Genomic DNA, 12272 nt, shown 5'->3' on the forward strand with positions numbered 1-12272 from the left:
CTGGTCCTATAAGAGGTCTTTGTCACTTCCCACGAGCCAGGCTGTGACAAAAACTCAAACTCATTCTTATGTTTGATAAATGTATCATATAGTGTGTGTGTGTGTGTGTGTGTGGAAGGCTTACAATGATGTCAAAAAACAACATTTGAGAGTGCGCTGACCCTGGTGCTAGAGGGGGTACGCAGCTGGAGGTTGAGTGTTTGAAGGGGTGCAGGCCTATAAGAAGTTTGGGAAACACTGTCCTAGGGGGACAGCTGAAGAACCCCTTAAGAATCTTTTCTTCTTAGAGTGTAATAAAGAGATTAAGCATCAAGGTAGACTTTGCATAATGCAACAATCTGGTCAGCAACAGGTTACCTGTAGTCTACCTGTGTGGTTGTGCTTGTGTTTGTGTGTGCTTGTGTTTGTGTGTGTGAGAGTGTGGTTGTGTTTTGTGTGTGTGAGTGTGGTTGTGTTTTGTGTGTGGTTGTGTTTGCGTGTGAGTGTGGTGGTATGCGAGTGTGTTTTTTTCTTCTTCTGTGGTTGTGTGTGGTTGTGTTTGTGTGTGAGTGTGCTTGTGTTTGTGTGTGTGAGTGTGGTTGTGTTTTGTGTGTGGTTGTGTTTGCGTGTGAGTGTGGTGGTATGCGAGTGTGTTTTTTGTCTTCTTCTGTGGTTGTGTGTGGTTGTGTTTGGAGGAATGTGTATGTATGGAGAATACAGTGGGTGTGTGTGTGGTTGTGTTTGGAGGAATGTGTATGTATGGAGAATACAGTGGGCGTGTGTGTGGTTGTGTTTGGAGGAATGTGTATGTATGGAGAATACAGTGGGCGTGTGTGTGGTTGTGTTTGGAGGAATGTGTATGTATGGAGAATACAGTGGGCGTGTGTGTGGTTGTGTTTGGAGGAATGTGTATGTATGGAGAATACAGTGGGCGTGTGTGTGTGAAGTAGAGCTGAACTGTGAAGGTACATCCTCAGTAGCTTAAACTCTACTTCAATCCATAAGATGTCCTCTCTATCTCTCTCACACACTTTCGATTTCCCACTTTCATGTTCTCCCCGAAGTCCCAATATGTTCCCCTCCATCACTAACCTCTTTCTCTCCTCCACCCTCCACATCCCCTTCTCTTTAATTCTCTCTCCTCCCTCTCGGTCTCTGTTAAGCGGTAGCTGCTCTGTCTCTCAGGGCGTAGGAGGATGGTGGAGGGGAAAGAGGTTGGGTTTCCGTTTCCCTATAATCTAATCAGAGAAATGGCAGCAGGCAGAAATAGCCTGATGGACAGACTAAGAGACTCTCTTCATCATCATCCTCTTCTTCCTCAGGACAGTCAAACACACGGGCACGCACGCACGCACACACACACACACAACTCTTTGAAAGTGATTGTGTGTAGATCGGTGCCTTCAGAAAGTATTCTTAACACTTGACTTAATCCACGTTGTTGGTACAGCCTAAATTCAAAATGGACAACATACATTTTTTCTCTCTCACCCATCTAAGCAACTCCAGTGACTATTTGGCCTTGTGTTTTAGGTTATCATCCTGCTGAAAAGTGAATTTGTCTCCCAGTGTCTGTTTGAAAGCAGACTTGGCCTCCCGGCTGTCGCAGTGGTTAAGGTCGCTGTACTGCATCGCCAGCTGTGCCATCAGAGACTCTGGGTTCGCGCCCAGGCTCTGTCGTAACCGGCCGCGACCGGGAGGTCCGTGGGGCGACCCACAATTGGCCTAGCGTCGTCCGGGTTAGGGAGGGCTTGGTTGGTAGGGATGTCCTTGTTTCATCGCGCACCAGCGACTCCTGTGGTGGGACGGGCGCAGTGCGCGCTAACCAAGGTTCCCAGGTACACGGTGTTTCCTCCGGCACATTGGTGCGGCTGGATTCCAGGTTGGATGTGCGCTGTGTTAAGAAGCAGTGCGGCTGGTTGGGTTGTGTATCGGAGGACGCATGACTTTCAACCTTCGTCTCTCCCGAGCCCGTATGGGAGTTGTAGCGATGAGACAAGATAGTAGCTACTACAACAATTGGATGCCACGAAATTGGGAAGAAAAATTCAACAAAACAACAAAACAAAAAAAGAAAGCAAACCAGGCTTTCATCTCGGAATTTACCTGTGCTTAGCTCTATTACGTTTCTTTTTATCCTAAAAAACTCCCTAGTCCTTGCCGATGACAAGTATACCCATAACATCATGCAGACACAACCATGCTTGAAAATATGTCCTTGAGTGACCAGCCAGAGCCCAGACATTAACCCGGTCTAACATCTCAGGAGAGACCTGAAAATAGAAGAAGAATGGAAGAAACTCCCCAAATACAGGTGTGCCAAGCTTGTAGGGTCATACCCAAGAAGACTCGAGGCTGTAATCGTTGCCAAAGGTGCGTCAACAAAGTACTGAGCAAAGGGTTTGAATACTTATGTAAATGTGATATTTCAGTTATTTATTTTTTATAAATGTACACACGTTTCTAAAAACCTGGTTTTGCTTTGTCATTATGGGATATTGTGATGTCATTATGGGATATTGTGATGTCATTATGGGATATTGTGATGTCATTATGGGATATTGTGATGTCATTATGGGATATAGTGTGTAGATTGATGAGGGGAAAAAAACAATTGAATCCATGTTAGAACAAGGCTGTAACGTAAACAAGTTGTGGAAAAAGTCAAAGGGTCTTGCTGGACTTAAGCACATTTTTACTTGCCATAAAAAAGGGGTTGAATACTTATTGACTCAAGACATTTCAGCTTTTCATTGTTAATTAATTAGAAAAATATAGAATAACATAATTCCACTGTGACATTATGGGGTATTGTGTGTAGACCAGTGACACCAAATCTAAATGTAATCCATTTTAAATAGGCTGTAACACGATACAATTCTGTAAAAGTCAAGGGGTGTGAAATACTTTCTGAAGACACTGACTATACAAAACATTAAGAACACCGGTTCTTTCCATGACAGACTGACCAGGTGAATCCAGGTGAAAGCTATCACCCCTTATTGATGTTGCTTGTGAAATCCACTTCAAATCAGTGTAGATCAGGGATGGGCAACTAGGCCCACAAATCAATTTCACAAAAAATAAATACATGTTGTTTTTTTTGAGGGGGGACGACTCAGTCGGGGTCTCAACTTACTGTTGAGGGTTAGAATCATAGAATACGCGAGGTGCATTTTCAAAATGTGGTTGTGCATCAGCAGTCACTCAATTAAACCCATGTCAGCTAAATGTTTTTACATGGTTAAGTTAGTCTAGCGGCCAGCTATGGTCCAATTACTGACCGGGGTGGGGCCCATTGGTTGTCAGTTACCATATTAAAAACAGAAAAGATTTGCCTACAATCCTATGGCAAAATGGGTAGAGTTGCAGGAAATTAGCTGCAAAATAAACTGCACATTTTTCTCTCCGCCCCCATGGCAAAGTGAGTAGAATTGCAGCAAACTTGATTTAAAAATGCAATGATTTCTCTCCGCCCCATGGCAAAATGTGTACAATTGCAGGAAATTAACTTTAAAACTTACATTTTCTCTTCACTGTCACAAACAGAGGGGGGAAAGCTAAAATGTGGCCCCTCATTATTGAGTTCCGATGTGGCCCCACCCCCCATCGTAGTTGCCCATCCCTAGTGCAGATGAAGGGGAGGAGACAGGTTAAAGGACGATTGTTAAGCCTTAAGATTTAAGTGCCTTTGAACGGGGTATGGTAGTAGGTGCCAGGCGCACCGGTTTGAGTCAAGAACTGCAACGCTGCTGGGTTTTTCACACTCAACAGGTTCCTGTGTGTAATAAGAATGGTCCACCACCCAAAGGACATCAGTCAACTTGACACAACTGTGGGAAGCATTGGAGTCAACATGGGCCAGCATCCCTGTGGAACGCTTTCGACACGTTGTCTCTGTGTATCTGGGAGTGGCAGGCAGCAAGGCACTGTCTGCTGTGTGTGTATCTGGGGGGTCCAACCCTGGTGAGCGGGTCTGTTTCTCCATGCTAATTCCCTCCCTGCAGGGGAGAAGAGGTTCTACATCTCTATGGAACCCTGGTAGAGAGACACAGAGGAATGACCCTCCCACATTCTCTCCTTACCTTCTGGAAAACCAGCCCCACCATCACACACAAAATCTCTCTCTCTCTCTCTCTCTCACACACTCACTCATCAGAATGCACACAATCCCAATCAATTCCTCAATCACGTTAAGTCCCCAGAACAACAACTGTTATTGTTCTAGAATTCCCACACAGACAGGATGGAGTGACAGTGGAACAGGACACACACAGACAGGATGGAGTGACAGCAGACAGGATGGAGTGACAGCGGAACACAACACACAGACAGGATGGAGTGACAGCAGACAGGATGGAGTGACAGTGGAACACAACACACAGACAGGATGGAGTGACAGCAGACAGGATGGAGTGACAGCAGACAGGATGGAGTGACAGCAGACAGGATGGAGTGACACAGACAGGATGGAGTGACAGCAGACAGGATGGAGTGACACAGACAGGATGGAGTGACAGTGGAACACAACACACAGACAGGTTCCGAACAAGATAAAGACAGGAATCTCCAATGATCACAGCAATTTTATTTACAACATGATGTGTGTTCGTATACAAGAATGAAAAACATGTCTCTTCTGTAGCTCGGCTCCTTGTAAACATGAAGGATACATTCAAATATATAAATAATATTTACATCTCGACATTTCCAGATGGATTCCCACCAAACACCACTAAACATATTCATGACAAAGGAGGCGATGCTTAACATTTAACATGCAACTACTGAAACATTTAACATGCAGTTTATTGATATCCATAATTTATCATCCATAAACTTTAGTTAATGTGTTCTTTCTAATAAACACATTTTACATGACTCAGATGACTTGGTCTGCTGGCGGAATGTTCTCACAAGACTCTGAAACAACACTATAGACAACACTAACTTCTAGCTTTGGCTTAATGTTTCGATTTCTTTAAATCAATCAACTACTTCTATAAATGTCTTCATATACAGGTTTATCTCTCTCTCTCATATATATATATATATATATAAATACAGTACCAGTCAAAAGATTGGAAGCCACTACTCATTCCAGGGGGTTTCTTTATTTAAAAAAAATAAAATTCTGCATTGTAGAATAATAGTGAAGACATCAACACTATGAAATAACACATATGGAATCATGTAGTAACCAAAAAAAGTGTTACACTTTTTTTTTTACAATTAGCCACCCTTTGCCTTGACAGCTTTACACTCTTGGCATTCTCTCAACCAACTTCACGAGGTAGTCACCTGGAATGCATTTCAATTAACAGGTGTGCCTTGTTAAAAGTTAATTTGTGGAATTTCTTTCCTTAATGCGTTTGAGCCAACCAGTTGTGTTGTGACAAGGTAGGGGTGGTATACAGAAGATAGCCCTATTTGGTAAAAGACCAAGTCCATATTATGGCAAGAACAGCTCAAATAACCAAAGAGGAACGACAGTCCATCATTACTTTAAGACATGAAGGCCAGTTAATACGGAAAATGTCAAGAACTTTGAAAGTTGCTTCAAGTGCAGTCGCAAAAAAACATCAAGCGCTATGATGAAACTGGCTCTCATGAGGACCGCCACAGGAATGGAAGACCCAGAGTTACCTCTGCTGCAGAGGATAAGTTGATTAGTTACCAGCCTCAGAAATTGCAGCCCAAATAAATGCTTTGCGGAGTTCAATTAACAGACACATCTCAACATCAACTGTTCAGAGGAGACTGCGTGAATCAGGCCTTCATGGTCGATTTGCTGCAAAGAAACCACTACTAGAGGACACCAATAAGAAGAAGAGACTTGCTTGGGCCAAGAAATACAAGCAATGGATATTTTACCGGTGGAAATCTGTTCTTTGGTCTGATGAGTCCAAATTTGCGATTTTTGGTTCCAACTACCATGTCTTTGTGATTCGCAGAGTAGGTGAATGGATGATCTCTGCATGTGTGGTTCCCACCATGAAGCATGGAGGAGGAGGTGTGATGGTCTGGGGGTGCTTTGCTGGTGACACTGTCAGTGATTTATTTAGAATTCAAGGCACACTTAACCAGCATGGCTACCACAGCATTCTGCAGTAATATGCCATCCCATCTGGTTTGCACTTAGTGGGTCTATCATTTGTTTTTCAACAGGACAATGACCCAAAACACACCTCTAGCCTGAGTAAGGGCTATTTGACCAAGAAAGAGAGTGATGGAGTGCTGGACTGCAGAGTGAAGGAAAAGCAGCCAACAAGTGGTAACTCCTTTAAGACTGTTGGAAAAGCATTCCTGGTGAAGCTGGTTGAGAGAATGCCAAAAGTGTGCAAAGCTGTCATCAAGGCAAACGGTGGCTAAGAATTTGAAGAATCTCAAATATATTTTGATTTGTTTAACACTTTTTTGGTTACTACATGATTCCATATGTGTTATTTCATAGTTTTGATGTCTTCACTACTTTCTCCAATGTAGAAAATTATTTAAAAAAAAAGAACAACCCTTGAATCAGTAGGTGTGTCCAAACTTTTGACTGGTACTGTATACATATATATATATATTTTGTTCTATAAAGGAACTATTGCCGTTTCCTCCAGCTTCCTCATCAACGGCTGCTCTCCAATGATGATATGGAAAGACGTGGTTAATATCTGTCCTAACTGACGCTAGATAAATAGTATAAAACATGCAAATGGGTGATTTAACCCTTCAGGCTACACTGACGAGGACATGGGCTGTAGTCACTGAAGCTGCTTCAGGGAACTGATAGGGACTTGACTCATCTGTGTGTGTGTGTGTGTGTGTGTGTGTGTGTGTGTACTGTGGATACAGTATGAAGGGTAGAAGACAGCCAGTGTGAGAAAGGGAGAGAGAGACCATGATGTGTTTCTTATGAGACGTGTTTTATTTTACATTATAAACTGGGTGGTTCGAGCCCTGAATGCTGATTGGCTGACAGCTGTGGTATATCAGACTGTATACTATGGTTAGGACAAAACAATATTTTTACTACTCTAATTACGTTGGTAACCAGTTTATAACAGCAATAAGGCACCTCGGGGATTTGTGATATATGACCAATATACAACAGCTATGGGCTGTGTCCAGGCACTCCATGTTGCGTCGTGCTTAAGAACAGCCCTTAGCCATGGTATATTGGCCATATACCACACCTCCCTGGGCCTTATTGCTTAATTAGCTCCATGAAAACCAACTCATGACTATGAGGTGATAGGTTATTATGAGGTCATGTGCCGACAGTAGACTCCACAGTGTATATACACAGTGGGTGTTGTGTGTTAGTGATTGGGGCTGAGAGGAGGGCGTATGTCCAGCGTCCGTGCTGTGCTGTCCTTCCCCACTACCTCGAGACGCAGACTGGGTACGCCCTGCTCCAGCCCTTCCTGCCCCTCGGCCCCGCCCCTGTCCTCTGAGTGGACGGACAGGCGGAGGGTGCAGCCCTTAGGAAGGAGCTCCTGCTCATAGGCTGCTGCCAGTTGGTTGACCACTCTCCGCTCCACCTGGTAACACAACAAACCAGACCAGTCAGGCCTAATACTGACACACAAGCTCAACTCAAAACCAGTGTGTGACCTGTTTTTTGTGTTTGATTCAACAACTGAACGGGGTTGAAAATGTTTACCTGACAGCTGAACGGGTTCAATGTTAACCAGATGACGAACAGAGAATATACAGAAGTCTTATTATAATACTAGTATAGCATTTCTTTATAAAAGCTGAGTATTTCTGACAATTGGACCATAATTGTTACCTATTAAAAAGGTCCAATACAGCTGTTTTTATCTCAACATCAAATCATTTCTGGGTAACAATGAAAAGACCTGACTGTAAATGTTTTCTATTAAAATGGTAAAAAAAACTAAACAAATTAGCTTCTTAGCAAAGAGCAATTTCTCAAGCAATCATTTTTCTAGGACTGTCTGGGAGTGGTCTGAGTGAGGGGTCTAATTGGACGAGCTTAAAAAGGGAGGGATATGCAACCTGAAAACTTGCTGTTATTGGCAGAGGTTTTGAAACTCTCTGTTGTTATTGGTCCATTAACTTTTACCATCTGGTGAGGTCACCGGTCAGGCCAAAACGCCATCCCACCAAAACAGGTTGGAATCCCAGCCTGTCTTATCAAACAGCTCTCACACTAAAAGGGTATTATAAGTTTCACAACCTCAGTGTGAGGGAAATAAATACACACACACACACACACACACACACACACACACACACACACACACACACACACACACACACACACACACACACACACACACACACACACACACACACAACACGGAACAATCAATCTGGGCCTCCAACTCTCCTGATGTAGACAGTAATGAAAAAGAGGGGGAGACAGATAGGTGGGAGAGTTCTGCACGGACTCTTTTTGTTAGTTGAAGCAGATTCACCGTGTGTACCTGTAAGTGTCTGTGTGTGTGTACCTGTATGTGTCTGTGTGTGTGTGTGTACCTGTATGTATCTGTGTGTGTACCTGTATGTGTCTGTGTGTGTGCCTGTATGTGTCTGTGTGTGTACCTGTATGTGTCTGTGTCTGTACCTGTATGTGTCTGTGTGTACCTGTATGTGTCTGTGTGTGTACCTGTATGTGTCTGTGTGTGTGTACCTGTATGTGTCTGTGTGTGTACCTGTAAGTGTCTGTGTGTGTACCTGTATGTGTCTGTGTGTGTGTACCTGTAAGTGTCTGTGTGTGTACCTGTAAGTGTCTGTGTGTGTGTGTGTACCTGTATGTGTCTGTGTCTGTGTGTGTACCTGTATGTGTCTGTGTGTGTACCTGTAAGTGTCTGTGTGTGTACCTGTATGTGTCTGTGTGTGTGTACCTGTATGTGTCTGTGTGTGTGTACCTGTATGTGTCTGTGTGTGTACCTGTAAGTGTCTGTGTGTGTACCTGTATGTGTCTGTGTGTGTACCTGTAAGTGTCTGTGTGTGTACCTGTATGTGTCTGTGTGTGTGTACCTGTATGTGTCTGTGTGTGTACCTGTATGTGTCTGTGTGTGTGTACCTGTATGTGTCTGTGTGTGTACCTGTATGTGTCTGTGTGTGTACCTGTCTGTGTCTGTGTGTGTGTGTACCTGTAAGTGTCTGTGTGTGTGTACCTGTATGTGTCTGTGTGTGTACCTGTATGTGTCTGTGTGTGTACCTGTATGTGTCTGTGTGTGTACCTGTATGTGTCTGTGTGTGTACCTGTAAGTGTCTGTGTGTGTGTGTGTGTACCTGTATGTGTCTGTGTGTGTACCTGTATGTGTCTGTGTGTGTGTGTACCTGTAAGTGTCTGTGTGTGTGTGTGTGTACCTGTAAGTGTCTGTGTGTGTGTGTGTGTACCTGTAAGTGTCTGTGTGTGTGTGTGTGTACCTGTAAGTGTCTGTGTGTGTGTGTGTGTACCTGTAAGTGTCTGTGTGTGTGTGTGTGTACCTGTAAGTGTCTGTGTGTGTGTGTGTGTGTGTGTGTGTGTGTGTACCTGTATGTGTCTGTGTGTCTGTGTGTGTACCTGTATGTGTCTGTGTGTGTGTACCTGTAAGTGTCTGTGTGTGTACCTGTATGTGTCTGTGTGTGTGTACCTGTAAGTGTCTGTGTGTGTACCTGTAAGTGTCTGTGTGTGTGTGTGTGTACCTGTAAGTGTCTGTGTGTGTACCTGTAAGTGTCTGTGTGTGTGTGTGTGTGTGTAAGTGTCTGTGTGTGTAAGTGTCTGTGTGTGTGTGTGTGTGTACCTGTAAGTGTCTGTGTGTGTGTGTGTACCTGTAAGTGTCTGTGTGTGTGTGTGTACCTGTAAGTGTCTGTGTGTGTGTACCTGTAAGTGTCTGTGTGTGTGTGTGTACCTGTAAGTGTCTGTGTCTGTGTGTGTAAGTGTCTGTGTGTGTGTGTGTGTAAGTGTCTGTGTGTGTACCTGTAAGTGTCTGTGTGTGTGTGTGTGTACCTGTAAGTGTCGGTGTGTGTGTGTGTACCTGTAAGTGTCTGTGTGTGTGTGTGTACCTGTAAGTGTCTGTGTGTGTGTGTGTACCTGTAAGTGCCTGTGTGTGTGTGTGTACCTGTAAGTGTCTGTCTGTGTGTGTGTACCTGTAAGTGTCTGTGTGTGTGTGTACCTGTAAGTGTCTGTGTGTGTGTGTGTGTGTACCTGTAAGTGTCTGTGTGTGTGTGTGTGTACCTGTAAGTGTCTGTGTGTGTGTGTGTGTACCTGTAAGTGTCTGTGTGTGTGTGTGTGTACCTGTCTGTGTGTGTACCTGTCTGTGTGTGTACCTGTAAGTGTGTGTGTACCTGTAAGTGTGTGTGTACCTCATGTTTGATGGAACGGGCTCCGTAGTGCAGGTTGTAACCTCCAGCCAGCAGGTCCAGAACAGGACGGTCCCACAGCAGAGTGATGTCATGCCTCTGCTTCGCCTAACGAGGGGGAGAGAAAGAAAGAGAGAAAGAGAGAACATATATTTCAACATACCAATTAGGATCTGGCTAAAAATACTTGAATCAGTCATAGAGCCCATTGCCCTTTATGGTTGTGAGGTCTGGGATCCGCTCACCAACCAAGACTTCACAAAATGGGATAAACACCAAATTGAGAAAATATCCTCTGTGTACAACATAGAACACCAAATAATGCATGCAGAGCAGAATTAGTCCGATACCCACTAATTATCAAAATCCAGAAAAGATCTGTATATTCTACAACCACCTAAAAGGAAGCAATTCCCAAACCTTCCACAACAGAGCCATCACCTACAGAGGGATGAACCTGGAGAAGAGTCCCCTAAGCAAGCTGGTCCTGGGGCTCTGTTCACAAACACAAACACACCCCACAGAGCCCCAGGACAGCAGCACAATTAGACTCAACCAAATCATGAGAAAACAAAAAGATAAATTACTTGACACATTGGAAAGAATTAACAAAAAAACAGAGCAAACTAGAATGCTATTTGGCCCTACACAGAGAGTACACAGCGGCAGAATACCTGACCACTGTGACTGACCCAAACTTATGGAAAGCTTTGACTATGTACAGACTCAGCGAGCATAGCCTTGCTATTGAGAAAGGCCACCGTAGGCAGACATGGCTCTCAAGAGAAGACAGGCTATGTGCACACTGCCCACAAAATGAGGTAGAAACTGAGCTCCACTTCCTAACCTCCTGCCCAATGTATGACCATATTCGAGACACATATTTCCCTCAGATTACACAGATCCACAAAGAATTCGAAAACAAATCCAATTTTGATAAACTCCCATATCTACTGGGTGAAATTCCACAGTGTGCCATCAGAGCAGCAAGATTTGTGACCTGTTGCCATGAGAAAAGGGCAACCAGTGAAGTACAAACACGATTGTAAATACAGCCCATATTTATGCTCATTTATTTTCCCTTGTATACCTTAACCATTTGTACATTGTTATAACACTGTGTATATATATATATATATATATTTATTATTGACATTTGTAATGTTTTTATTGTTTAGACATTTCTGTATGTGTAATGTTTACTGTTCATTTTTATTGTTTATTTCACTTTTGTATATTATCTACCTCACTTGCTTTGGCAATGTTAACACGTTTCCCATGCCAAGAAAGCCAATTGAGAGAAAGCGAGAGCGAGAGACAGAGAGAGAAGGTAGAGAGAGAGCGAGAGGGAGAGAGAGAGAGGAGGTAGAGAGAGAGAGCGAGAGACAGAGAGGAGGTAGAGCGAGAGACAGAGAGAGCGAGAGGGAGAGACAGAGAGAGGAGGTAGAGAGAGAGTGAGAGACAGAGAGGAGGTAGAGAGAGAGCGAGAGGGAGAGAGAGAGAGGAGGTAGAGAGAGAGCGAGAGATAGAGAGAGGAGGTAGAGAGAGAGCGAGAGACAGAGAGAGCGAGAGACAGAGAGAGGAGGTAGAGAGAGAGTGAGAGACAGAGGAGGAGGTAGAGAGAGAGCGAGAGACAGAGAGAGCGAGAGACAGAGAGAGGAGGTAGAGAGAGAGTGAGCGAGAGAGAGAGAGGAGGTAGAGAGAGAGTGAGAGACAGAGAGGAGGAGGTAGAGAGAGAGCGAGAGACAGAGAGAGCGAGAGACAGAGAGAGGAGGTAGAGAGAGAGAGAGCGAGAGAGAGAGAGGAGGTAGAGAGAGAGCGAGAGACAGAGAGAGCGAGAGACAGAGAGAGCGAGAGACAGAGAGAGCGAGAGACAGAGAGAGGAGGTAGAGAGAGAGCAAGAGACAGAGAGAGGAGGTAGAGAGAGAGGTCAGGGCGATGGTGAACCACAGCACTATATGGGAGATGGGTGTCATTTCTCC

At 44.2% G+C, this 12272-nt stretch overlaps 1 protein-coding gene across 2 annotated transcripts in view; it reads right to left on the minus strand.

The window, feature by feature from the left end:
- Window positions 1–4552: 4552 nt before the first annotated feature.
- The window catches only part of LOC135546666 (mitochondrial disaggregase-like), a 78924-nt gene continuing 71204 nt past the window's right edge, over window positions 4553–12272 (minus strand). The window contains exons 15-16 of one of the 2 annotated variants that reach the window (XM_064975276.1): window positions 10276–10398; window positions 4553–7511 (exon numbers count right to left, since the gene is read on the minus strand). In XM_064975276.1, coding sequence (XP_064831348.1) covers window positions 7290–7511; window positions 10276–10398 — 345 coding nt within the window. In that variant the 3' untranslated portion in view covers window positions 4553–7289. The remainder of the gene's footprint in view (window positions 7512–10275; window positions 10399–12272) is intronic. The other variant, XM_064975277.1, reaches the window with a different exon arrangement.

Source organism: Oncorhynchus masou, chromosome 9 (assembly GCF_036934945.1).
Source record: "Oncorhynchus masou masou isolate Uvic2021 chromosome 9, UVic_Omas_1.1, whole genome shotgun sequence".
Lineage (NCBI taxonomy): Eukaryota > Metazoa > Chordata > Actinopteri > Salmoniformes > Salmonidae > Oncorhynchus > Oncorhynchus masou.